Source organism: Ictidomys tridecemlineatus, chromosome 12 (genome assembly GCF_052094955.1).
Source record: "Ictidomys tridecemlineatus isolate mIctTri1 chromosome 12, mIctTri1.hap1, whole genome shotgun sequence".
NCBI classification, from domain to species: Eukaryota; Metazoa; Chordata; class Mammalia; order Rodentia; family Sciuridae; genus Ictidomys; species Ictidomys tridecemlineatus.
This window is the reverse complement of record NC_135488.1, coordinates 37,741,965-37,766,503: the sequence shown is the minus strand read 5'-3', so window position 1 is coordinate 37,766,503 and position 24,539 is coordinate 37,741,965. Positions and strand designations below refer to the sequence as shown.

The following is a 24,539-nucleotide window of genomic DNA, read 5'->3' as shown; positions in this document are numbered from 1 at the left end:
GATAATTTCTGAGCTCACTATTCTATTACATTAGTCTATATCTGTATTTTTGTAGTACCGGAGTCTGAACCCAGAGGTGCTCTACCACTGCCACAGCCACATCACTACCCTTATTATTATTATTTTTACTTTGAGACAGGGTCTTACCAAGTTGCCGAAGATGGCCTTGAACTTGTGATCCTCCTGTCTCAGCCTCCTGATTAGCTGGGATTACAGGTGTGCGCCAGTGCACCAAGCTATATGTTTTTAAGCTAGCCAGTTTCACACTGTTGTGATTCTTGCAGTTTCGCAGTAAGTTTTGAAATCATATGAAACCTTCAGCTTTGTCCCTTTTCAAGATTGCCCAGTTGGGGGCTTTTGGAGGTCCCCTATGGATTTTTCCATTTCTGAAAAAAAAAAATGCTGATGCGATTTCGACAGGAATTGTACTGCATCTATGCACAGCAAAGCTGGGCCCTGTGGGAGCTTCTTGCAAGACCAACCCCATAGCAGCCTAAAAGAGAGACATTTTAGGAAACAAGAAAGAAAATATGACACAAAAATAGGAGTTCATGTTACTCCAGATGGAGCCTTCTGTGAGGGCATGGCTGGAGATGGTGCTGGCCGGAAGGGCCACCCCGGGAGCTCAGCAGTACATCCAGACATGGCCAGGCTGGCCAAGAGGAAGGAGTCACTCTGATCTTAGCAAATTCAAATACAGCATATGCCTTGTGCCAAAATAATTCCAGGTGGATTAATCTAAGAATTCAATGGAATAAAAAAATACTGGAAATAAGAGCAGGTGAATATTGAAAACATCATCTTGAGGCAAGAAAGCCAAGGCAGAAAGCACGAGTAGTATCCAAGCATGTATCGACTGGATCATGCAAGTGCCAGCAGACGCAAGTCCAGGCCCACAGTGCACACAGGCCACACTCTACTTCAGAGGCAAAGATGTGGCTGCCCATCTGTGTCACCTGTAGTAATGAGTCCAAGACGTGTTTAGAATAAGCATCAAGCAGAAAGACAGGCACACGACTACATAACAGCTTCTGCATACCTCCCCCATAGCAAAGCCAAGACGGCTGACCATCAGGTGTGAAAAATCTGTAACAGGCGACAGACAGTTGGCAAGCGGAATTGCAAAAACATGAACATCAGTGAAAGTATAAAAAGTGTCTGATGTTCCCACTAATCCAAGAAACAGGCATTGAATGATGTCGTTTCCAGCTTGAATGAGAATAAAGGGGAAAGTCAGCGGCTTCTCTTTCTGGGAGTTTAAATTCTCCTTGCGCAGACGCTTCTGTTACTGGGAGCTTACCTGAGAGACCCCTGGGCTGTGTTCCTAGAAGCAGCTGTGGAGCTGCAGGCGGCCATCCTGGTGAGGGAGCAACCAGGAGCCACCAGTATTTCAGCAAGTCACACGGCAATGAGCCATGTCTGCCGGCGGGAAGGTGACCGTAACGTACATAAGAGATGTCAAGAAATCTGCTCCAAGTCACCAGCCAGTGAGGAGCAGAACCTTGGGCTGTCTGCTGCTGACGTCCAGGCTCTTAACCCCATACCCTGCTGCCCCTCTGCTTCAAATTAAATGAAAATGAGACTGAAGAATGAGTCTTGTGTGGTACTCAATGCAGTGGCCGGCAACAAGGGTCCTGTACAACGAGTCTTTTCAACACAGGAGAATGAGGCAAGACCAAGTTCTGTGTTCTTGTCAGTGGTTTATTGTCATTCTAAGGACTAGCACATTTACAGCATACATGGCTTTGAATGAGCTAAGAATATATAAAACAGTAACTGTATGTTTATATATTAATACTGCCCAAAACAAATAAATAAAAGTATTTTAATGCACTAAGCTTGGCAAGTACAACTGTGTGGGGACAAAACTGTATTATACAATGTTTTTACATCTTCAAAGGAAACTAAAGGCAACTGTGCTGCAGGAGCTCTGACAGAAACCCCGTGACATTTCCAACTGTCCCACATCTGGACATTTCTCTTCCAAGTGGATCGGGGAGGTGCAGTGGGTGGAATGCTGCTGCGTTGTGACCTGTAATGGCGCCTGCCCCGCACAGCAACACTGGGCTCCTCCTCCTCCAGCTGCTGGCACCCTGGCTGTGCAGAGATGCCCCTGGGAGCCGGGTACAGTGCCTCCAGAGAGGATCCTGATGCCTGAATCTCCTTAGAGTTATGACGACCCATAACACAAAGCAGAACTTGGGAAAAAAATTCACATAAAGGTGCCACACGCAAAACTGCTGACAGATGAGTCAACATTTGCCATAGTCCCTTTATAAATGCAGATAGTTAATGCTCTTTGGACAAAAAGAAGGGCAGAAAACAATATGGGTAACATTTAATTAAAAGAAAAACAAAGTTTTTCAAAAGGTTGAAATGAGAAAGAATGGAACTAAAAACTTACAAATTAAATGAAATGGTGGAGAGGGTGCCTTTGAATAGGGAGTGATACTTAAAGAGGAGAATCTGATGCTAGCTGAACAGCCACCTGTGTAGGGGGTTGGTGGACAAGAGTTTCTCTGCCACTCTCCCTCTACTGTGAACTAGCATCGAGGGAGGGGCAGTCAGCCACAAGCACCCCTCATTAGTGTCCTCCACACACCAGCTCACTTCTCCCTCCCCGCTGGCACCAGGAGACAGCGAGCTCTGTTAGCACCTGACTTCTGAGTAGGAAAGGCCAAGAGGGTCACCCAGTTCCACCCTACCTTATGCCCACTCCTCTGTGTCCCTGCCAAGGACTGGTCCTGCCTGTGCCTCAGTGACCCAGGCCCAGTGACTCTATTGGACATTTCTTAAGGAGACAAGAATATATCTAGACTTATTTCCAAGGTGTTTACAAATCATTAGAATCAGAATCATTAATATGTGCCATATATATTTCTTTTACAGCCTCTTAAATAACATGTAAACATAATTGTGAGAAACAACAGAATCGATAAAACACATAAACTCCCAAAGAAAAACAACTCTGCTGAGTGCAGAAAGACTCATCGTCACCTTTTATAAGATGACAAGACATAATTTCTATGAAATTCCTAAGTTTCCTGGCCCATAAATCCCTTTCAAAATCTCATTTGAGGAGATACTTTCAACTGTTTCTCAATAGTCATCTTACATAACAGAATGAGAAGAGGAAAGTAACAATTATTGCAAACCTAAAAGTAAAACACTTTGTCAGATATTCAGACATGATTGTATTGTCTCGCAGAAGACCTACAGGATATCCCGCAAAATCTGAGAATATGCAGGTATCCACTACTCTACAGTCCCCAATTCCCCACTGGAGTGTTGTTCCTCAGACATCAGACACACCACGTTTCAGGTCCTCAGTTGGGTAATAAAGGGAGATGTGTGCTGTGGGCCCTAGGAGCAGAGCCTACAACAGGGACGGTGACAGGGACCTCACTGCTAGCTTCATGTCTCAAGCGTCACCTGTTCTGGAGCTTGTGTAGAACGGAGAGAAGAGTGGCCCGAGGTGTGGGCTCCCTGGCAGGGGTGCCCTCATGGAGTTTGACCTCAGGTGGGCTGACTGGTCTTTCGCCTCTGGGTTTCCCAGGTGGTGGTGGCGCAGGTGACTCACTGGAGCCGCCGTCCTCACTGCATGAGAACAACTAGCGTCTTTTCCCCAAAATATGAGTTAACATTTATTTTTCTGCCTGGGGTCTGATTGTTTTACTGTTTTACATTCAGATTTTTTAAAGTAGATTATAATTCAATGCTCACTTCTAAGTTACTCAGTAGAAAAATAAGTTAGGTGAGCAGTGCCTACGTGGGCATCTGAAAAAGTCTTCTGGCATTCCAGACAAACCTAGCTGGAGGCTTACAGGTAGCTGTGGACGGCTACCAGGTGGTGACAGCTGGAGGCTAATTAACTGGGTGCTGGTCACTATCCCCACTACTGAGCCACACATTACCTCCTATGGATTCCAACGGAAAAAAACATGCTCCATAGACTCTTTAGTGAAATATTTTAAAAACACAAAAATAAAAACCAATCCTTCAGGTCTTCTTGAAGAATTCATGTGTAACACTAGAGGGTACCCACATTTATCCTGTAACAGCTATTGAGAGGACACCGTGCTCACGTCTCAACTTTGCCGTAAGTCCCTTCGGGAGGCCTGTAATGCCTGGGGAAAGCCTTCAGCTGCAGGGAATTAAATGCATATTTGCGACTTCCAACATTCTTCATTGTATTTTCTCTCCGACAACCCTCACTGGGGAAAAAAACAAGCACAAGAAATGACAGCAGTAAAAAAGGAAAAAAGAAAAGACTTAAACTAAGATGAAATGAATCATTTTCATAGCATTAAAAAAAAAGTTAATTTAAATGGGTGCTGGACTCGTCTACGACAAATACACACAGAAGATGGCAGGTTTCTGAACAAGGCAACTAAGAAGCACAGAGATGGATACATGCTAAAAGGGGCTGGGAGTTTTGCATTTCTAATGCAGTGCTGTACCCAAATGGAAGCAATTATTTTTAAGTTAATATCTCATCCTGTATCTCAAGCCTAGTTATCTGGGTTCTATCATAATTCATGGTTCAAAGGCTGCGTCACATAGCAAATTAAATGGGACAAGAACTCCTCCTCCTCTTACCAAAGTCTTTAATGAGCTGCACTTCTGCATGTTAACAACAGTCATAATCATATCAAATGCAAAGTGCTGATTTTCCCTGCAGAATCAATCTAGTATGTAGCAAAGCCATCTGGCTAAGAAGGCTGTCCTGACACCCACCTCCACCTAGGGGCCAGCTGTTCTAGGGTAAAGGGACCACACGGGCCATGCACTGCACGGCTACCGGGGCTGGGGCAGAGTGACTCCACTGAGGTCACCTGGTGATACCAGCCGCCTGCTCTGGGTAGACTGCCCTCACTGTGGGCACTTCAGGTGCCAGAGGGAGCCACAGTGTCCTTCCCTAGAGAACTCAGTACCAGCATCATCTTCGGGCTGCTCTCGATGGCAGGTTGTCATGGCAACCTGCTAACAAAACAGATGGTGCCCGGAGGATGCATGGGCAAGGCAGGCTCACATTCTCATTGGAAGAACTCAGGGGAATTCTCTGGGAAAGGTCCTGGTGCAGACATAAAATTAATAGGCAGAAGCAATTCTGAATGAAACGGCTTCCCACAGCACAGTGTGACTTGGTACTGTTACCTTGTTCTAACATTGGCAATGAAATCAACTAGTTATCAAGTTTAGTATAAAATTCCCCTTATGAGATGTAAAATTTGCAGTTACAAAGAAACAGTGATTTAAAAAAAATACTTCAAATTGTATGAAGACCATTATGTCATGCATTTAAAAAAATATCAGTGGCAATTGCTCAAGCCTTGTAAGTGAAAAGGACAGTCTCATTATCAAGAACATGTAAAAGAGTTTTTGGTAAGATAGTAATTTTTATTCAAAAGATAAACTTGAGTATTTTTTTTTTTTAAAGAATCCACTTGATTCTTTTAACTAACAAAGTGACTCGGGTGTGCTTCCTTGTCCCAAAGCCTCAAGCCCTCAGCTGGACGTGTGTGATCTAAGCTGAACACTTGGGCCACATGAGCAGGGTCCCCAGAGTAAATAATGATCATGTTTGTATAATATTCAGAAATCACAGAAAAATATAATTCTATTTAAAGCAGAAGCTGTAGGCTCCTACACAGTTAATATCCGTTAACCTTTGGAAGCTCTTACGTTAATGGACTATTTCAGATATGGCTTCTCCATTTACATAGAAACATACAAACATCTCAAAAACTGCCTGTCACTAGTAAATGCCAAACTCCCTTGAGGAACAGGAAGAAAATTTGGGAACTTTTATGTTCTCGTGTATTTACATGTGAAAGGAGCTAACCCCTGGTTTAGCTGGCTGAACAGATTATACATGAAATTATAATCAAGATTATACTGTCATTTCAATTTAGTTATAAATCAAATTTTTTCTCCCAAGTATTTGCATTTATAAAATCTGGCTGCTGTGGCTGATCTGGTTGACAGTAACATACTGTCAATGGTCACCATGTGATCTGCTAGTTCCATAAGCTGGCACTAAAGCTGGGGACCAGGGCTGCGTATGCTGAGATGATCTGGGATGGATTTTAACAAGAGGTATTAATTATTCTGAAGCTACATGATTTTTAAAATCCTACCAGCAAGTTATTAATTTTCAAGGATTTGGATGGAAACCCTACATGACAATTAATTTTAAGGGAACCACTGGCCTCCCTTTCCAGTAGGGATCAGTACCTCAGAACTCATCTGGAGACCTCAGAGCCTCAGCGATTCCACATCAGACATGGGGAGTTGCCTTGTGGGAGGACAGTATGCCCATCTTTTAAGATCTTGGCTTGAACGAGCCCCCAGAATAAACAGTGTCAGTCACACTAGTTGAAAGAACTGGCACCCCCCGGTGGGAACTGCTTCTGAGTGTGGTTCTCTGATTCCAGAGGGATGACTTAATGCCGAGGTCTGGGTGGCTGGCGCCTACGATGCTTCAGTGCCTCGGCACTGGATTGCTTCTGAAGCATCACCCATGGCAGTGCCTCCTCTGTCCTGAACCAAACCCCATCCCTGCTCCATCCGGCCTGATTCTCACTAAAGCAGACAAGATTTTGAAATGTATTTGGCCTGATTTCATGAGCAAAAAGCCTTAGTGACATTTAAAATTCAGCATAAAAGGAGAGCATCCTGAAAGAAAACAAGCTAGCTTCCCCTCCTGCCTAGACTGGTGTCACGGTGCTTCCTAGGATCAGTCTTCCATGACTGGAGGCTCCTGGAAGCGACTGGAGGAGATGGAACACCCCATCCTCTCCTCCTTCCATTCTCTCTCTCTCTTAACCCAACAGCCACGCCTGTGCTGGACAGGAAGGTGTTGCTGGCACCATGGCTGGCGAGGATCAGGCCTTGCTGTCCTGGAGGCCCCCTCAGAGGGGTCCTCTGGCCACCACAGCTCCCCTTTGCTGTGAAGTGGGGTTCCGAGAGGAGCCCCTGCAAGGTGCCATAGAGCACTTGGGCTCTGCGAGAGGGAGGGTGCTGTGTGTAGTCAAGAGGGCCTCCCTCCTCTCCGCCCGGCCACTAGCCCCACCCTGGAGGTAGGCGTGTGCGTGGGCTGCCACCACGGGCATCAGGATGCATGGCCCAGATGGGAACAGGAGGCTGTGGGGTCCATTTTCCCACTTTCAAATGAAGCAAATAAAATGGCCTTAGAGAGCTGAAGTACATACCTTGAGGCAAAAGAGGGCAAGCATCAAACACCTTCCAGAGAAGCACAGACCGGCAGGACACTGCCTAGTGAATAGTGTCAGTGTGCTACAGCACAACACCACCCCTCAGCTGGCAGGCAGTGAACCTCCACTGGAGGATGCAAGGAACCATACTTATTCCAGGAGACAAATGAACTCTCCCATGGTGTGACAGAGGTGACACATGTCCTTGGAATCCTGCCAGTGCTGGGGGGGTCTAGAAAGAAGGGCATCCTTGGGCTGTGATAAAGATGGTCTTACATTGTATCAGTTGGATTCTGGCCTTTGTACTACTTCTGTGTTTCCTAGTGTGCAACTCCGGGCTGATGCCAATTCAGAGAAGCCCCAGAGTAAGGGCTGGAAGTCTTGGAGAGAGGAGAGAGAGAGGCCAGCTTCTGTGGTGAACTGGATTTGTGTGCACCAAGGCATTAAAGTTCTGGGAAAGCCAGATTCTCTAATTCAACCCAGTTTTTCCAGAGTGGCAAAAAACACAGCATATGGGGAAGTGACTACCTCCCGTGTTCCAATGCTGGAGGAGCAAAACCAGAAGCACAATATGATATGAACTGGATAAGAGAGAAGCCACTGTTTCTTACACAGGGCATGTGGAATTTCCCCAGATTTATGTGGTCACCTTTATAAATGTGACATCAATCTCCTGCCACACGTTGAACATACTGTTTTAGGGACACTGCATGTTAAAATCAACCAGAAACCACAGTGACCTCTCTTCTCAGCTCCATCCGCCACAACTGACCAAAAGTTAGACTTTCATTTTTTGGTAATTTTCCTTTGATTAGTTTTTGTTCATTATTAACCATATTTGATTAGTAAGAGAGAAAAGCTTTCTGAATTTCAATTTGGAATTAAAGATATCATTTTACAAATGAAAAATGGTATCTCAAGAAAAATAAATGTATGTGACTTTAATGGCCTTTTGTTATTCTGTGCATGAATTCTTGGAGCCAGTTTTAATGAATTTAAAGAGTCAAGATGAACCTGAGTCTCGTGCAGTACGTAATCTTCATGTGCCTGACTTGGTACAAAGTGTTCTGTGGTCACAGCCTGTTACCCCAATCAAAAATAATAAACACAAGCAAGGAGATGTTAGGATTCTGCAAACTGTTTGCTACTATAATCCAGGGACTACGCTTTGAAATGAAAGCAGAAAGTACATGTCCTATTAAATAGGTTAACTAGATGAGCCAGTTATAAAGCATCTATATATGTCTTTTCATTTTTTTCAAAAGGAAAGGAAAGTTTTGCAGTACACTTAAAGAATAGTATCAAATATACAAATATTTCCAGACAGAACTCCTTTCTCTTGGAAATAGGGCACATTGAGATGTACAGGTAATAAATAGTTTTACAGCAGAGGGTAAGAGATCTGGTACAAGTAATTGCAAGCCAGCTAGATTAACGCAGGAACGTTAGGGTACCATTGAGAACATGTTACAAGCACTGAAGACGTTATGTGATTAAATGAACAAGTCCTCTTGATGAAATAATTTGGCAGGTATTTACAGTTGAGAAGACAAAACGTCAAACTGTAAGGCATGAGATATTTCTTGGCAGACCACGCTCTGACACCTTCCTTCTGTCCATTTAGGTACTCGGTGGCTGGACATATTCGGGCACTTTTGTTTTTCTTGTGACTTATTAATTTTTCATAATGATATTCATTTGCAACGCAATTTGGTTACCAGGTATGCTATGCTCAGAAAGAGCCACACAATCAGTAAATTGGGGCTCAGAGCTAATAAAGGAATGGAACAGAGGAGGCTGGGGTCTAGCCTTAAGTCTCGGATGGGCACCAGGCCGCTCAAGTTCTTCTGGGTGACTACCTCCCGTGTTCCAATGCTGTGAAAAGGAAAAAGTTTGGGAGAAAGGAAAAGAAAAAAGGAAAGGAAGAAAGAAAAAAGAGACACGTGCGATGGATTTTACCCAAAAGTATGGGAAAAAAGAGGAGAACCAAAATATAAAACAAAAGGAAACAATGGAATGGAGCCACAACAGAAAGAAAAAATGATATCAGAGAGGGGATGAAAGGAGGACCAAACAAAACCAGCACAGTTACGGGAAAAGAAAGGAGAGAAAGAGAAGTGAAAATAAGAAAAAATACTGCAGTTTACTGAAAATAAACACATGTAGGTTGAAACAATGGTTTTCCATGTTCACCCTCTCTCGGTTGGCCAAGCACAGCTCCATGCCGCCCACCATGCCCCACATGCTGCAGACGGGCATTTCTGAGACGCAAGCTGAACATGAAGAACCATGGGGGTTGACCTTCTCACAGATGCCTGAGCATCAGCTGGCATGACACAGCAGGCCAAAGCTGTCTCTTGGTTAACTGCACAAACAAAAACCATTTACCCAAGATTCCAAAGGAACGTCCTCCCCAGACCCACCCTGTCGCAGGCGAAGCAGTGGCAGAGCCTGAGCGATGGTGCCTCCAGTTTGCACACATCTGTTTTATGTGCTGACTCCCGAGAAGGAAGTCCAATCCCACGATAGAAATTTTATCTTTCCCCCTTTTGTGCTGAAGAAGAAATGTACCGGGGACTGGAGGTGAAGGACTAGCTCAGGGGTATAGCACTGGCAAGGTGCTGGTGCTGGGTTCAATCCAAAAACATGAAAAAGAAATGCACCGAGATGAGATGGCACCTAGGACACCAGACTCCAGAGCCACAGCCACATCCACGTCCACCAAGTAGCAACAGTACAGAGCCAGAGGCCCCAGGGCAGAGCAGGCAGCTGGGAGCATCCATCTGGAGATGAGGAGGCCCAGGGCCAGGGCCTCTCCTAAGCTGAGTCTTCTGAGCTTCCTAGGGAGGCCCTGCTGGGATGTGCTGTCCTGGCAGGGAATGCTCTCCTGGCCGGCACTGGCTAGTGGTCTCATTTCCTGCCAGTACAGGCTGCTGGGTCACTGTGGCTGCTCAGGAAGGCCTGCTGTGTAAGGGTTCCAGCCCCAGTGGGCACAGAGGAACACCGCTGGTGTGTGCTGTGCATTCCCAAGGCTCCAAGAACTGAGTGTGTGACTCTCCTCCCAGCTCTGTGGTCACTGGTGCCACACTCAAGGCTTGAATGGGCCCCGGTAGAGTTATTATGCCACAAAAAGTGAGAAACACTACAGATCAGGTCTTTTTTGGAAAGAGCTTGTCACTGGACGTTTAAGCACAGTGCTGGCCACCACCCTCAGTCTCCAGGAGTCAGTGGGTGTCAGCTTTGCTCCCCCTGCACCCCACATTCGCATGCCACACTATTCCACCTAGTAAAATGTGAGGGAGGGAGCAAGAGAACCAAAGAGCTCCCTCTACTTAAGGGCACAGAGGTTGTCACTGCCTTCTCAGGGCTCTCAGGTGAGCTGAGGGTGCTGGGGATCACAGAGCCAGATGCCAGCTAGCAACGCAGCACTCAGGCTTGCAGTCAGCTAACAGGTACATGTCTCCTCCACAGTGAACGATCAGCAATCAGAGTCAGGCATGGCAGTGTCACTCAGAACAAATGCCTGGGACACTCGCTGCCTGTGAGAGCCTGACACACTGCAGGGTCAGCGCTCTGTTTTATTTTTAAGACTTCTTAAATAATTATTAAAGTAGGTCATGTTCACTGTAGAGATTTTAGAAAATTCAGAAAAAATGAAAATTTAAAAAGACATCTGTCACTGGAAGCAGAGGAAGGTCAAAGGAGTGGCACCCATCCCCTCTGAAGAGGGTCCATCTCTGTTCAGGATCTCAGGTCCCCTCAGGAGTAGAGAGAGGCACCCTGACTACAGTCTCTGAAGTGCTGGGAACAAGGGCAGTGATCACAGTTCTCAATGAGGGTGGTGGGTGGGCACCAACCCTGGGCAGAAGTATGACTGGTCTGGGAGCCACTTGCCAACAGGTATTAAAACTACTGAGAATCCTCACAAAGATTTATGCTTTTTAACCTAAAAAATCAATTTGGGGGTTGGGGTTGTGGCTCAGTGGTAGAGCGCTTATCTGACGTGTGAGGCACTGGGTTCAATTCTCAGCACCACATATAAATAAATAAAATAAAGGTCTATCATCAACAACGAAATATTTCAAAAAATCAACTTGGAAAATGCAGGTAGGAAAATATATAAGGATATTCACTGCACTGTTGATTTACAATGCTGTCAAATCATAAGCACCTTAAATAGTCAATAAAAAATTAGATTTATCATGATGTGTTAAAAGGGATAAGATCTATATTTATTAACCTGAAAAGAATGCTCACAATAATTAAATGAAAAAAAGTAGTCTATAGTCAGGGGTGGTGGCCAGGCCTGTAACACCTGACTCATGAAGCTGAAACAGGGGGATTGCAAAGCTCAAGACCAGCCTCAGCAACTTAGCAAGACCTTATCTTAAAATAATATATAAAAAATGGGGTGGGGATGAGGCTTTGTGGTTAAGTTCCCCCAGGTTCAATCCCCGGTACCAAAAAAAAAAAAAAAAAATGGGTAGACTGTGCATATAACTGCATTTGTTTGTGCATATGAGTGTATTTGGCTTGTGTATTATTTAGGGACTAATTAACCAAGGTGTGCATTAACCAACTCAATGTATCCATCTATCCATCCATCCATACTAAAGAATGTATCTCAGTTGTTAACATGGCTATTGGTTAATAGTAGGTATAGAGGGTTCTGCAGGCTGTGTGTTTGTGTTTTCTAATTTTCCTACTAAGACTATCAATTACTTATGTGATTAAGAGTTATAGAAATTGCTTTGTGTGCTGTAATAGTTGTGATAGCTATCCTGGAATGCGGATGTAGCTCAGTGGTATAGCATACGCTTATTAGTGTGCTTAAAGTTTGTGATAACTATCCTGGTCTGGGGATGTAGTTCAGTGGTTTGGTGTATGCTTATTAGTGTGCTTGAAGTCCTGGATTGAATCCCCAGCACAAAAACCAAAATAAAATAGCTGTCCTGCACGAAAAGCCCCAAGTGGCCTTGGGGTGGGCGGGGTGGCCCTCCCAGGTATAGGGCTTGGCAGGCCCTTAAGTTAAACCGGGTCTCTCTCTGGGGGTCACTTTTTCCCTGGTCTCCTGAGACCCTGATGCTCAGATGTAGTCAGAATGGATTGTTGGTTTTGCTGAAATTGCTCACAAGCTCAAAACTGGAGAGCAACAGGCCTAATTTGGGACTGTAACAACCTACTCAGTAGACTTGACCTGGGCTTGGCCTCCACAGCACAGGGCCCCTGTCTGGCTCTCCCTTGCCTCTCCACTGGCAGAGGACTCCAGCTCCTGTGCCCTCCCCCCGCACCCCACAGCTCCTGGAGTGCGGGATGGCTACCAGGCTGTAACACCAGGTCACCTTGGATGGACGTGGAGCCTGAAGGACCCTGAAGCTCCTGAACACATGTCCTTGATCAAAATTTTTTTTTTTAATTTTTTTTTTAAAGTGCTCCCAAGCAGGGGTTATCTGAATCTCCACTGCTTCTCCATTGAGGGGCAAGGGATGGAGAGATGGACTGACCTTAACAGAGGCTTAGATGAACTTAGACAAAATGATGCTATTTTTACAAAATGCTGTCCTCAAGAGGCAAGAGCTCATGCATCACTTTTGTGCATTATTGTGAGAAGGTCAAATGTCAGAAACATACAGAAAGGATAAGAGAATCGAACACTTTAAAGAATTTGGTGAGAGGACAAATGATACAGAACATTCAGTAGAAGTGACCGCTGGAAACGAGACTTTAACAGCATTGGTGACTACATCGAAGGAGACAGGAAAGCCAGGTTTCTTATCCTTTCTTTTGGTATGTGAGGTAGGGCTGCCCAGCAGTGCTTGAAACAAGGCATCGATCAACAGTGGACAGTCTGAGTTCTGGGTTTCATTCTGCAAATACGCCTGCTGCCTCAGAATCAGGACGTCATTAGGGGGACGTGGCCAGGACACACTGACAACTGTCACCATAAAACACTCACTGGACACTTTGCTCATAAAAGCAAACTGTGCCCACTGCTCAAGAGGAAGCAGAGCAAACCAGTGCAACCTGCAGACGTGTCTCTTCACCCAAGTTTGGAAACACATAATGTACATGTGGAAGGCACTGAAGATGACCCACTCAGAGGCCAGAGCCACGCACAGGGTCCCCTACAGAAACAGAAGAGGCCTGCAGAGAAAGCACAGGCCCCAAGTCCCACCTACAGTCAGGCAGGTGGCCTGGGGATGCCACAGGTGTCCCTCCTCCTTAATTGCCCGCCCTTCTGCATTTCAGTGCAGTCCTGCTCAGGAAGATGGCAGCTCCTCCCCATCACCTTATGAGAACAAGAATGCTGCCTGAATTTGACAGGGCCAATGGTTTGACCAGTGGTCAAACTCTAGTAGGTGTCTAGTAGGTGTCCGCGGGTGCGGGCCCGGCCAGGCGCGGCTCATCTGCAGCTTACACAGGGAAGGGCGGGCAAGCGGCCCGCAGCTGCACTCACCTGCGCATGCACTCTAGGGCCTGCGTGAAGACCTGCGGGGCCATGCCGTGCTCGTGCTGCAGGATCAGGCACTGCTCCAGCGTCACTGACATGGCTGTGCGGTCCTTGGCACTCTTGCAGCTGGTGAACCGGACCCCGTTAAGGCGGCGGCAGATCTGCCAACAGGAAGCAGGCTGTGCTGAGGAGGGGACACTGCAAAGGGGAGCATATCTGCTTCCAAGGGGGCTCCCCACAAGCCTGGCAGGGTAGCTCCATGCCCAGTCCCAGCAACAGGAACCAAGTCACCTGCAAACAGGCGCCACTTGGAGGCCCTGCTGCCCCAAGGCTCTGTCTTCATGGTGCCTTCCTGTTCCTTGAGTGCTCTCTTCCTGTCCTCTCCCATGGGACACTCCTCCCAAGCCCAGCTTTCCTCCCTCTTGCAGTATTACTGCTCTTCTTCGACCCTCCCAGCTGTCCCCTTCCAAGCCATCCTGGGACCTTCCTGGCATGTCTAGCCCTTTACTGCCAGCCCCCAAGCAGAGAAAGCACTGAAGATGACCACACAGGGGAGGCCAGAGCCACTCACAGGGTCTCTTGTTCCTGGCCAGGTTTCCAGGCCTCGGGAAGGCAGGGACAGACCCACTGGTCTCAGCTCTCCTTTACCCACACAGAGGGGAACAGCCCAGAGGAGCCACCTCCAACCACAGGCCCTTCTCCACTCCCACCTCCCTCAGGGTCCTGGGCACAGGGTCAGACACCAACAGATCCCTCCCAGACTGCTCAGTCACTTGGGTGGAGCAGGGTAGCCCCAGACTGGGACAGGTCACTCTGCACCTCTTCTCCCAGTGGGAAGAACACTGAGGGCACTTCCTTTGCACCAGAAGATAAAGTCCTAAGTTCACATCCCCAAGTCCAGTCAGCTTTAAAAGAGGAAAGAGGCTTTTTTTCTTTCTAAGTTTATGGCAGACTCTCTTAGCAGTTTAACCAGACCTGAGCTGATGAGAGTATTTATACTTTTTATATGAATGTTCATACTTCTCAATGAGGAAATATAAATGATTCTATGGGGCTGCCCCAGACTCCCCCAAGAACAATAAGGCACAGTGGGCCCTTGTATACACGGGTTCTGCATCTGGGGAGTCAATCAACTGCGAATCAAAAATACCAAAAGAAAAACTGCCTCTGTACTGAACATGAAGACTTTTTTCCTGGTCATGACCATCTGCACAGTGTTCACACTGTACTCAGTGTCATAAGTCACCTAGAGATGATTCAAAGAGCACAGGAGGATGTGTGCAGGTTCTATGCAAATCCCACACCCTTTATATTATATAGAGACTCAGCAGAGCATCCTTGGATTTTGGTATCTGCAAGGGGCCCTAGAACTGATCCCCCACAGTGCCTGGGATGGCTGTATTTATATGCACATATGTATTAGGTATATTATACATGTGTATACAACTTTGCACCGTATTACTGCCCTAAAATCTGAAAAATCTGTGCATTTCAAAATATCTGGTCACAAGAAGTTTAGATAAGGGCCTGTGACCCTGTACCAGATACTGTACTGTGAGAGCAGGTCTAGCATTTAGTGAAAGATCACCTAAACTATACAATGGTGGGCTCTCAGTTACCTGTTGTACTCCAGAAAAATATCAGAATTATCATTGACTGTCCTGGAAACAGTGCTGCCCCTGCCTCTCCAGCCCTCAAAAACCACTTGACATAAAAACAGTGAAGCCTTAAGAAACATGTTCAGAGAAAGGCAAATAGTCAAGGTCCTGGTTCAGATGAGACAATCAGGAAAAAAAGGCTTCTTTTAAGGTTAAAAAAAAAAAAAAAAAAAAAAAAGACCAAAGTGACCCAAAACTAGCAAGGGTAAAACACAAATTCTGAAGTCATAATTGACAAAGTAAGGATAAACTTGAACTTGGTGAGCTCACTACATCCTATAGATTGTTGACTTCATGACTCAAATATGAGGCATAAGCTGGAACTCTAAATAGACTCCAAAACCATTTAAATGGCACTTGGAGAGGCGGTGCATCCAGAGCTGGCGTGCATGTCCACAATGCACCTGCAGTGCCAGGCTGCTAGCCCAGAGGGCCATCAGCCAGCCCTTGGGCTCTGGCCAAGTCTCCCTTCTATGAACTGAAGGGTCACACCTGACTCAAGGTATTCCAGCTCTTTAGCCAGAGACTCTGCTCATATACAGAAATGAAAAGAAATATGATCCAAAGAAGAGAAGCTCTGGGAAACTTGGTACCTCCCGCTGAGCTCCAGGGCTGGGCGGGTTATGCTGCCACAACCTGAATTAAACTCACAACCTCATCAGAAGTGAATTGAGTGACTAAGTAGGAAACTGCTCTGAGACCTAGACCCAAAGCAGTGACTTGGAACTCCACAAGTAAAGTTATGAAAACATATTTGCAGTGTAAGTACTTGGAGAACTGCGATCAGAATGGCAATACAGGCAAGGACTATTTAAAGGGAGCTGAGAGTCCATCACAGTCTCTCTTCAAACCCATTACAAGCCAAAGGAGGTGGTGAGGTTGAGGTGGTATGCACTGTGTAGGCTTCTGAAGGTGCTGCCTGCCAGCAGCCTGGCTCCATGCCCCCAGGACAGACTGGCTCAAGCTTATCAGTGTCCTGGCAGCCCTAATGCAACCAACTCAAAGGCAACGTTCAGCATCTCCCAGAGTCTCAGAGCACGTTCAGTTACTTTCTTTGTATCCTTAGGGAGGAATCTGCTCGCTCCACTCTGGTTCAGATTCCCACCATCATTATTTTTGCTATGACGCTTGGTAGCAGGTGTGGCTATAACTGCTTTCCTACCACAGCAAGTACCTCAGCAGCTTGCCAGAGGATGTCCACATTCTTATTCTTCCGGGCATGGACGTTCTGACCCAGAAACCGCAGCAGTTCTGGCAGACAGGTCTGACTTCGGGATCGAGGTAGACCTGGAAAGTAAGAGGAGTCTGTGGGAGTAGGAGCCATACCAAGGGTGCTGCTGCCAAGGATGTGGGAAAATGACCAATTCAGAGCCAAAGAAGAAGGGAGGAAGGTGCCGAGCAACTGGACATGGCAAGCCCTTGATTTCTTTCCCTGTGACATTAGTGTCACCTTCAAAGGGCAGTTGCTTTATCTCCTCTGAGCTCTCCCAAGGGGCTAGGGAGCAGAAGCTAAGGAACTGTGGGGTACCATGGCCCCAGTACCTCTTCCAAGGGAGGTGGTTAGGAAGGAGTGAGGATGGTCCAGGTAGTCTCCAGAACCTCTGCCAAGGACGGAAAACCTCTGAGCCAGGGTGTATAGACCACTGCGCAGCCTGGAAACCCTGGGGGAGTCTGGAAAGTGCAGCCTCCCCCAGGGGACCTCCGCACACACCTGGAGGAACACATTTCTGAAAGACCTAGGAGCCGCTCCTTGCTCTAACAGCCTCCCCTCCCACCACGGCAGTCCCTTCCAAGGCCCCCTGAACCCAAAGACCTGTCAGATGGTCTCATCTAAGTAGCCTGAGACTGACAAAAATCAAAGAAACTGCAACCATTCTTGAAGGCCCTCTAGGATCTTCACCATTGGGATTACCAAAGACAAACAGTGAGCTTCAGGTCAGCAGAACCTCAGATCAACAGAGCCTGAGTCCTAAAATCAACCAAGTCCATGGCCTCCAGGATCTAACCCTTCCATACACATACAGCTCCCACCACACCCCAGGGGACCAGGATTCTTTGCTGATTGTTTCCTTTAGGGCATTGGGCAGAACCAGAGAAACAGGAAGAAGCCTCCTGCCTGTGAGAGCTCTGTCTAGGACAGAGGCCTTAGAAGCCCAGAAGATAAGGCTGGCTATAATCACCCGCCACAAGCAGCTGCAGCCTCCGCCTGGCCTCCCAGTGAACAGCTGCCCACCAGCAAACCACAAGGGCTTGGGGGACATTGGGCTGCAGGGGCTCCAGCATCAGCCTTCCCGATCATGATTCTCCCTGAAACAAAAGGGTACCTGGGCAATGCTCCCCAGCTTCCTGCCCTGCTCCTGTGCACCCGCCCCTGGCTTTCTTCTTCAGTCCACTTTAACATCTCTGGGGCCTCAGCAATACCACACTGCCAACGCTCCAAAACACAGAGCTCCCTTTTCTAAGACCAAGCTGTCTGCTCCCACCTGCTGCCCAGCCTCTAGTGGCCTTGGTCTCTCCTCCCCGCTCACTGTCTTGGTTTCCTGGCTGATGTGCTGAACCCCTAGTCCATGGCCTGTCCCCCTGGCTTGACATGGTTCCTGGGAGACTCACCCTCCTTCCTCAGGTCCTCATCTCTAGGTGCACGCCAGACCAACACCCACCTCCCAGGGCTGCTGTGAGGATCAGATTAGATAATCCACATAGAGCAGGGGAAGAGAGCAAGACATGGCGAGGACCTGATGGATCATTTTTTCTAACTGTGAGCACTGCTGAAAACCATGAAGGCACCTCAGCAACTGGGTTGAGCCACTCCCTGCCTTAGTGACCGCCGCAGCTGAGTGCCTGGAGGGTCTCTGCACTGTCCCTGCACTTAACTCCATCTGACCCCGGCTGTGGCGCATTGGGATTACCATGGGGATCTGGGCCACACTGCCTTCTCAAGGTCCTGTGCTCCCTTTCCTGGTATTCCTGCAGTTTGGGGAGACTCAGGCTACTCCACCTGAACTCAGGCATCTCCTCCATTCCACCCACACCTCTCTCTCCTTCCCTACTTCCCAGGGCACCTAACTGGGCTCTCCAAGACCTTGGTCTATGGCTGTCATCTTCTCAAGTCTTCCAGCCATTCTCAAATTCCTTCCTCAGGTGTCAAGCACAGTGCCAACATCCAGGAAGCTGCAGGGGTGTTTCCAACCTCCCCGCCCTTGTCTTTTCAGGCACTGCCAATCTTTGGGACAGAGGGGTCCATTCCAAGGCATCACCATGTCACCATCCACACGATCCCCCAGACCACTCCTCTCCATTCTGACTGTCCTGAGAGGTTACCAGGGACTCCTGTCCACCAGTCCAGAGCCCACCTGCACCCTCCTGCCCTCCCTATCTGGCCGTCCTGTGGAACCCCTTGTTCCCCACTGGTATTGGAGCATGTGGCTTCCTCTACGCCCATTCCCAGACCCATCCTCATCGGGCTTCTCAGTGAGCTCAGCCAAAGGGCTTCACTGGGGTTCCAATCTGTACTTCCCATGGGCCATATGCCCTGGTCACAAACCCAGCCAGGGCCTGAGCGTGGCTCATCCCTGCCCTCCCACCTCTCCTCCCTGTGGGGGCGTCATTCCTGCTGCTGCTGTCTCTGCAATCTTCACCCAGCGCCAGACTCTGTCTCTCCTTATGCACTATGTTCCTCTCTCGCTCTAAAGTGCTGGCTTCAAAGAATCCCTGTGGAACAGATGCTCAGTCTGAAACCTTGCCTAAATACTTCCTCCTCTGTGCTCGCCCATGACGGTACCAGGTAAGACTAAAGAGAGCAAAATGTGATCTCAGCTGATATCTTCCAGTCTCCCAGGCTACCAGCCACCTGTGTCCTCCAATCCAATCAGCACATGGTGAACCAGCTGTCCCCAACCCTGCTTCCCACCTGAGCACCACCCAGCAAATACACATGCCTCCAGCTGGCCCCAAAGTGGTCCCTGACCACAGTCCCTCCTAACAGGGTGGCATCCTTCACTGCCCAGGCACATGGGCATCAGGGCCTGGACCCTTTCTTCATCTGGACATAGGCACTAATATGGACTTTTCAGGGCTGCTGTGGACTCAGTAGAGGACTGTGTGCAGGGCACTCAGCCTATCAGAGACCTGGGAATGTTCACTGATTTATTACCATTTCCCAACTCCAAGAGCCACTCAGCCTTCCAACAGAAAGCAACTGGAGCTGGCATCTTCCCAGCCCATATGTTCTCCCCTCTCTGGGCCCCATTAGAGGAACCTGGCCCACCTCCAGGGAAGGACAGGTCTCCTTTAGTCCAGCGAGGGAGCCCATGGCTGGAGGAGTGCTGCATGAGCAGCAGCACACTTCAGACAGGTGCAGGTTACACGCACTCTTGGGTCCTGACATGCCTCACGCATAGCATGTGCTCAGTGAGTAGCTGGGCTGAATTCAGGAGACTCTCGCATGTACAGGTTGTACTGTGCCCTGGGTTCCTGAGTTCTGAATTGCCAGAGCCTTCTCTGTAGCCCTCTCTTCACTGGGTGCAGAGAGAGCTGTCCTCAGCAGAACTTACCTCCAGGGGACACTACAACAGGGGCCATCTTGCTCTCAAGCACCCAGCAAGGAGTATCTTGCCAGCACCTTACTTTCTAAGTACCATGGAGGAAGGTGTGTGGGCAGCTCAAACAGATCCCCTAGGCTGAGGGGGATGAGTTCTGAGTCCCTCATGTTCTCCCAGCAGGTGCACAGTGTCTACCACCAAATGTAGTCATGAGTGTCAGTGCTTCTGAGAGCATGTGGGAAAGCCCCACGTCATACACACTGGAAGAGAGACACAGCGGCTGCAGTACCAGGAGACTGCATTACCAGTGGGTGGGATCCGAGCTTCCAGCCAGGTGATCAGGCTGCCACGTACGTGACAGGTAAGGAAGGAACAGCTTAGCATGCGCACACTTGTGCTCTGCACATCCCCCCCCCCCGCCTACACACCAGCGAGGTGAGTCTGGTGGTATCAGGAAGGTCAATAAACAGAGAGAACTCAGACATCCAAAGTGGTGAAATGGCAAGAGGCAGGGCCCACACAAATGAAGGAATACTCACAATCCTCAGGCAAAACTTCCTTGAACTGTTCAAAGTAGGAATTTAACCGCACCAAACTCTCCACATTAATAACTTCTTGTAAAGAGGTATCACCAAACCTTGGGAGGTTAAGGGAACACCATTAGTTGGCTCATGTTACTTTTTTCAAAAACATGAAGAATTGCATGAATGTGAACACATTGATTCTTTCTAACATTCCTTGCTCACATCTAAATTCTGAGCCACTCTCCTCCTTCTGAGCATGAAGTCATCTCTATAATGCTGGTGACCAATTTAATACAGTTTGTGGACAGGAACAGTTTTGTACCTAGGAGATTATTAGAACCTGACCTGTGCCAAACCCAAGGACTCAAAGGCCTGCTTTGTGTGATGTGGGCACAGCTGCTCAGTGCATAGTCCTTGTGCCTTCCTGCCCCAGAAGTTAGGAGAGGGGATGGCAGTGAGGTGTCGCTGTGGAATGAGGACAGCCCTGTACTCAGATCTGAAGTCACTCTGGGTCGGCCGTGGGACACTGTTCTCTGGGCTACCCAAGGCCCTTGCTATCTCCTGGTCACACAGGGTCGCCTGAGTCCACTGCATGCTGCAAGCACATTTGTGCCCAATGCTTGGGGAAGAGGGAGGGAATGTCACGTGCGAGAAGGCAGTCATTAAGAACTATGGGCTCTGAAGGCCGAGACCTGGCATCCCCAGCTCACCCTGCCACTTCCCAGCTGTGTCTTCCCTGAGCATCAGCCTCTTTGAGGCAGTAGGACATCTCTCTGAGGGCAGGTCTCACCTTTCGTGGGTCACAGCCGACCTACCTCTCGAGCCTGTGATGGGCTCTGTTTTCTTCTCTCTACCTGCTCTCTCTGGAGTCACCCACCCCTGGGCCTGCAGACTCCCTTCTCTGTGAACTCTTTCCACAGCTCGTAAGTAAGCACGGTGGGCCAGTGCACCAGGCACAAATGAAGGAGCCAAGCCAAGACCCTGCACCTCCACCTCTTCCCTGTCCCCCGTCTCTCCTCCTCCACTTGCCCTCTGCTGCATCAGCTGGCCCTGCTTCAGCATTTCCAGAAATGGCTCAACAGCTGCTGGGTGCAGGGAGCATTCCTGGACACCTGCAGCTGGGGTTCCTGTGAGAGGCCCACTCTCCCAGAGGTGGGCTCCTTTGCCTCTGTGCTCTGGCCTCAGAGGGATCTGCTTCCTGCCCTTGCCTCAGCCCAAGCCCAGCTCGCCATCTGCAGGGAACAGGATGGACACACTGCCTCTCTGACACACCAGACTGAAAACCAGCATGTCACTGGTCTGCTCGCCTCACTGTCACGCAGCTGTGTCCTTCCACTATCCCCGTTGTCCTCCAGCCAGGACCTTCTAAAAGCACCTGCATGCCACCTCTGCGGCCCTGATCCATGGTACTGCCCACGCCTGCCTCTATCCAGCAAGCTCATCACACATGTCCCTCACGCATCCTTCCAGCCATGGCCAGCAAAATCACCCACTTGACATGTTAATCTGGTTGTGTCCCCTCGACTACAAGTCCCACAGCATTTCCCACCTGGCAGAGCACACTTGCTAAGTGGGGGTGACCCAGACCTAGGGTCCATGGACGCTGACCACTAGGTACCAAAGGGTCTTCATCCTGAAGACTGAATTCCTTTAATAGCAAGTACTTTAAGATGTCTTTTTAAGTTAAAACACTCATGTCACATGAATGCAAATGGTACACGAGCAAGATGTGCATTTACTAGTGGAAGGCCACCACATGCCACACAGGCTCACTCTTTTCCACTACCCACACGTGCAATGCCAAGGGATTCTGGAGGAGAATTCACAGGCATGACTCCTGGTTGGGCACAAAGACCTTTCCCCTCGCCACTGCCAGTCCCTGCCACAGACTGTGCCAGACCCCATGCTGCTTTCTCCCAGCCTTTGCTCAGCCTTCCTGGCTGGAGACAAGCTGGTCCCTCCTCCACCTCCTCATGTAACACCCACTCATATTCAAAACCCACTTCAGGGGCCAGCACTGTAGCTCAGTGGTAGAGCACTTGCCTAGCACATGTAAGGCCTAGGTTTGATTCCCCAGCGCAACAAAAATGCCCACTTCAATTAAATAAATAATGCCCACGTCAGGCACTGCCCACCTCCCCTTCTGCAGACTCTCTTAGACCACGTTGTATGACCCGACTCAGGACCCATAACTGCCTGCATTTATCTTCATCATCATCTCGACACCTATGTCCTACTAGCCCAAATTGCTGAGAACAGAGACCACGTCTGGGTCATCTTAGGGGAGATGATGGCAGTGCTGGGTCAGGGCTAGTGTGAAAGCATCCTGGCTGACGGAAGGGAGGATGAGCTGGGAGCCTGCAGAGGGGCAAGTCCGCATTCCACATCATCTCATGATCATTCCAGGCACTCAGGCACTCAGGAGTGTGGCACACACCTCTCAGCCAGCGTCTGCTGCTCGTTGATGCCCACATTGAAGAGGACAGGCTGCACCCGCAACAGCATGCCACTCTGGATCTCCCGGGGCAGGGCATCAAACAGCGGACCTGGCAGAGGGATCCGCACATTAAACCCATCGCTGGAAGAGAGTGGAGACAGGAAGAGCAGGGGTGAGACCCAGGCACTGGAGGGCTGAGCAGGGACCCCAAATATCCCCCTTGTGAGTCTGTGGGCAGCCCTCTGGCTCAGTGATGTCCAAACCCCCAGCCAGACCTTTACAGGGGGAAAAATTAACATGGGATACCTTGACCAGTGCTTTTAAGACAGTGAAACAGAATAAAAATAAAACAAAGGGAGCATGCATCCCACAAAATAAACATAACTGAAAAAAAGTGCTCTGGATTGAAGAATTCTGAATAAACATTTCTACCGATTTCCTGTGATGACGGGCAGCATGTCAGTTGATGCATTAGAAGTGGCCTGTGTGACTTTAAAGGTCACATTCCTCAAGTCCATGATCCCAAGGCTCATGTCCTCCAGCATTGCCAGCTCCTCACCTAAACATGGAGTGGGGGGAGGCTGTCAGGCAGAAGGGCCTGCCTCTCTCCCCACACACCGTGCAGAGGAGAGGTGATGAACTCAGGGGTACGGACATGGACAGGGACTCCCTAAGCCCCTTCCCCAATGACTCACTGCTCTGTGAGTCCACAGGGCAGCTGACCCCCCACGCCCACATTGCAGGCACAGCTGGGAAACACACCCTTCTGTGGTCAAGCCCAGGATGGTGGAAGGGGAACAGAAGCACACAGAGCTCAGGAGGCAACGCCAGCTCAGAATGGAGAGGAACCACAGGCTGGCTTTGCTGCGGCCACAGCTTCCAGTGCACTGGGCTGGAGGCCTATTAATTGTTCTACAGTTTCAGAGACTAACAAATACCTTTAAAAAAGGGCCCATTTTCATGGCTCAGAAGACATCAAAGGAGAAGAGAGCCCCCCCAGGGTGATCTGGAAGTCAATCTTAACTCTGAACTCTCCTGCCCTTTGACCCCACTCTCCTCCTGGTGATTTAGAGGCTGCAGAACTGGGCTCTCAGTGCCTTCTGTGTCAGGGGCATCAGTGCATAAAGGGCTAAGTAGAAACAATTCAGAAACAACCAAGTACTCGGAAGAAGGGCCTGGGGAGAGAACACCATCCATCCTCAACCAAAAGGATCTTCACCACCAATAGCCAGGGACAGGGCGAGTGTGCGACTATTCAGACTTCCACCTGGTTCCTGTTACATGTTCTGAAGGTGTCTGGTTCACTGTAATATCTGGGAAGAAAGGCTGGAACCACTGCTGCCCCGGGGCCCGCACTCACCGTAGGTGCTCAGCAGGCTCTCGAACTGCGCCAGCAGCCCGATGGTGTAGAGCTGCCGCAGGAAGCCGTCGTCGTGCAGGCAGTTCCTCAGCTTGATGATGAAGCCGCAGATGAGTGCGGTGAGCTGCGGGGCACACGGGGATCACGTGAGCCCTGAGCCAAGCTTCCGTGTTTCCACCGCAGCACCTCCTGTCCCTCGAGCCGTGGTGGGGATTCCCTGGCTCTGAGACCATAGTGGGCAGAGGCCATGGGTGGGCAGGGCATGTGACACTGGAGGCTTGCTGCACCTTTCACTCCGGAGGTGGGTTGGTTTTGGCCCAGTTTCTGACCTGACTGCCTGGGTTATTCCTG

The 24,539-nt window shown here is 48.8% G+C and overlaps 1 protein-coding gene across 10 annotated transcripts in view; it reads right to left on the bottom strand.

Annotated features, from left to right (window-relative positions):
* Nucleotides 1–1,680: 1,680 nt before the first annotated feature.
* Nucleotides 1,681–24,539, bottom strand: part of Inpp4a (inositol polyphosphate-4-phosphatase type I A) — a 131,713-nt gene continuing 108,854 nt past the window's right edge. For 5 of the 10 annotated variants that reach the window (XM_078028508.1, XM_078028513.1, XM_078028509.1 and 2 more), the window contains 7 exons: nucleotides 24,189–24,312; nucleotides 23,261–23,387; nucleotides 22,829–22,969; nucleotides 20,407–20,504; nucleotides 16,501–16,613; nucleotides 13,675–13,829; nucleotides 1,681–4,214 (listed from right to left, as the gene is read on the bottom strand). In XM_078028508.1, coding sequence (XP_077884634.1) covers nucleotides 4,082–4,214; nucleotides 13,675–13,829; nucleotides 16,501–16,613; nucleotides 20,407–20,504; nucleotides 22,829–22,969; nucleotides 23,261–23,387; nucleotides 24,189–24,312 — 891 coding nt within the window. In that variant the 3' untranslated portion in view covers nucleotides 1,681–4,081. Of the gene's footprint in view, nucleotides 4,215–6,333; nucleotides 9,093–13,674; nucleotides 13,830–16,500; nucleotides 16,614–20,406; nucleotides 20,505–22,828; nucleotides 22,970–23,260; nucleotides 23,388–24,188; nucleotides 24,313–24,539 lie in introns of those variants that run through there. The other 5 variants (XM_021719593.3, XM_078028510.1, XM_078028511.1 and 2 more) reach the window with 1 other exon arrangement.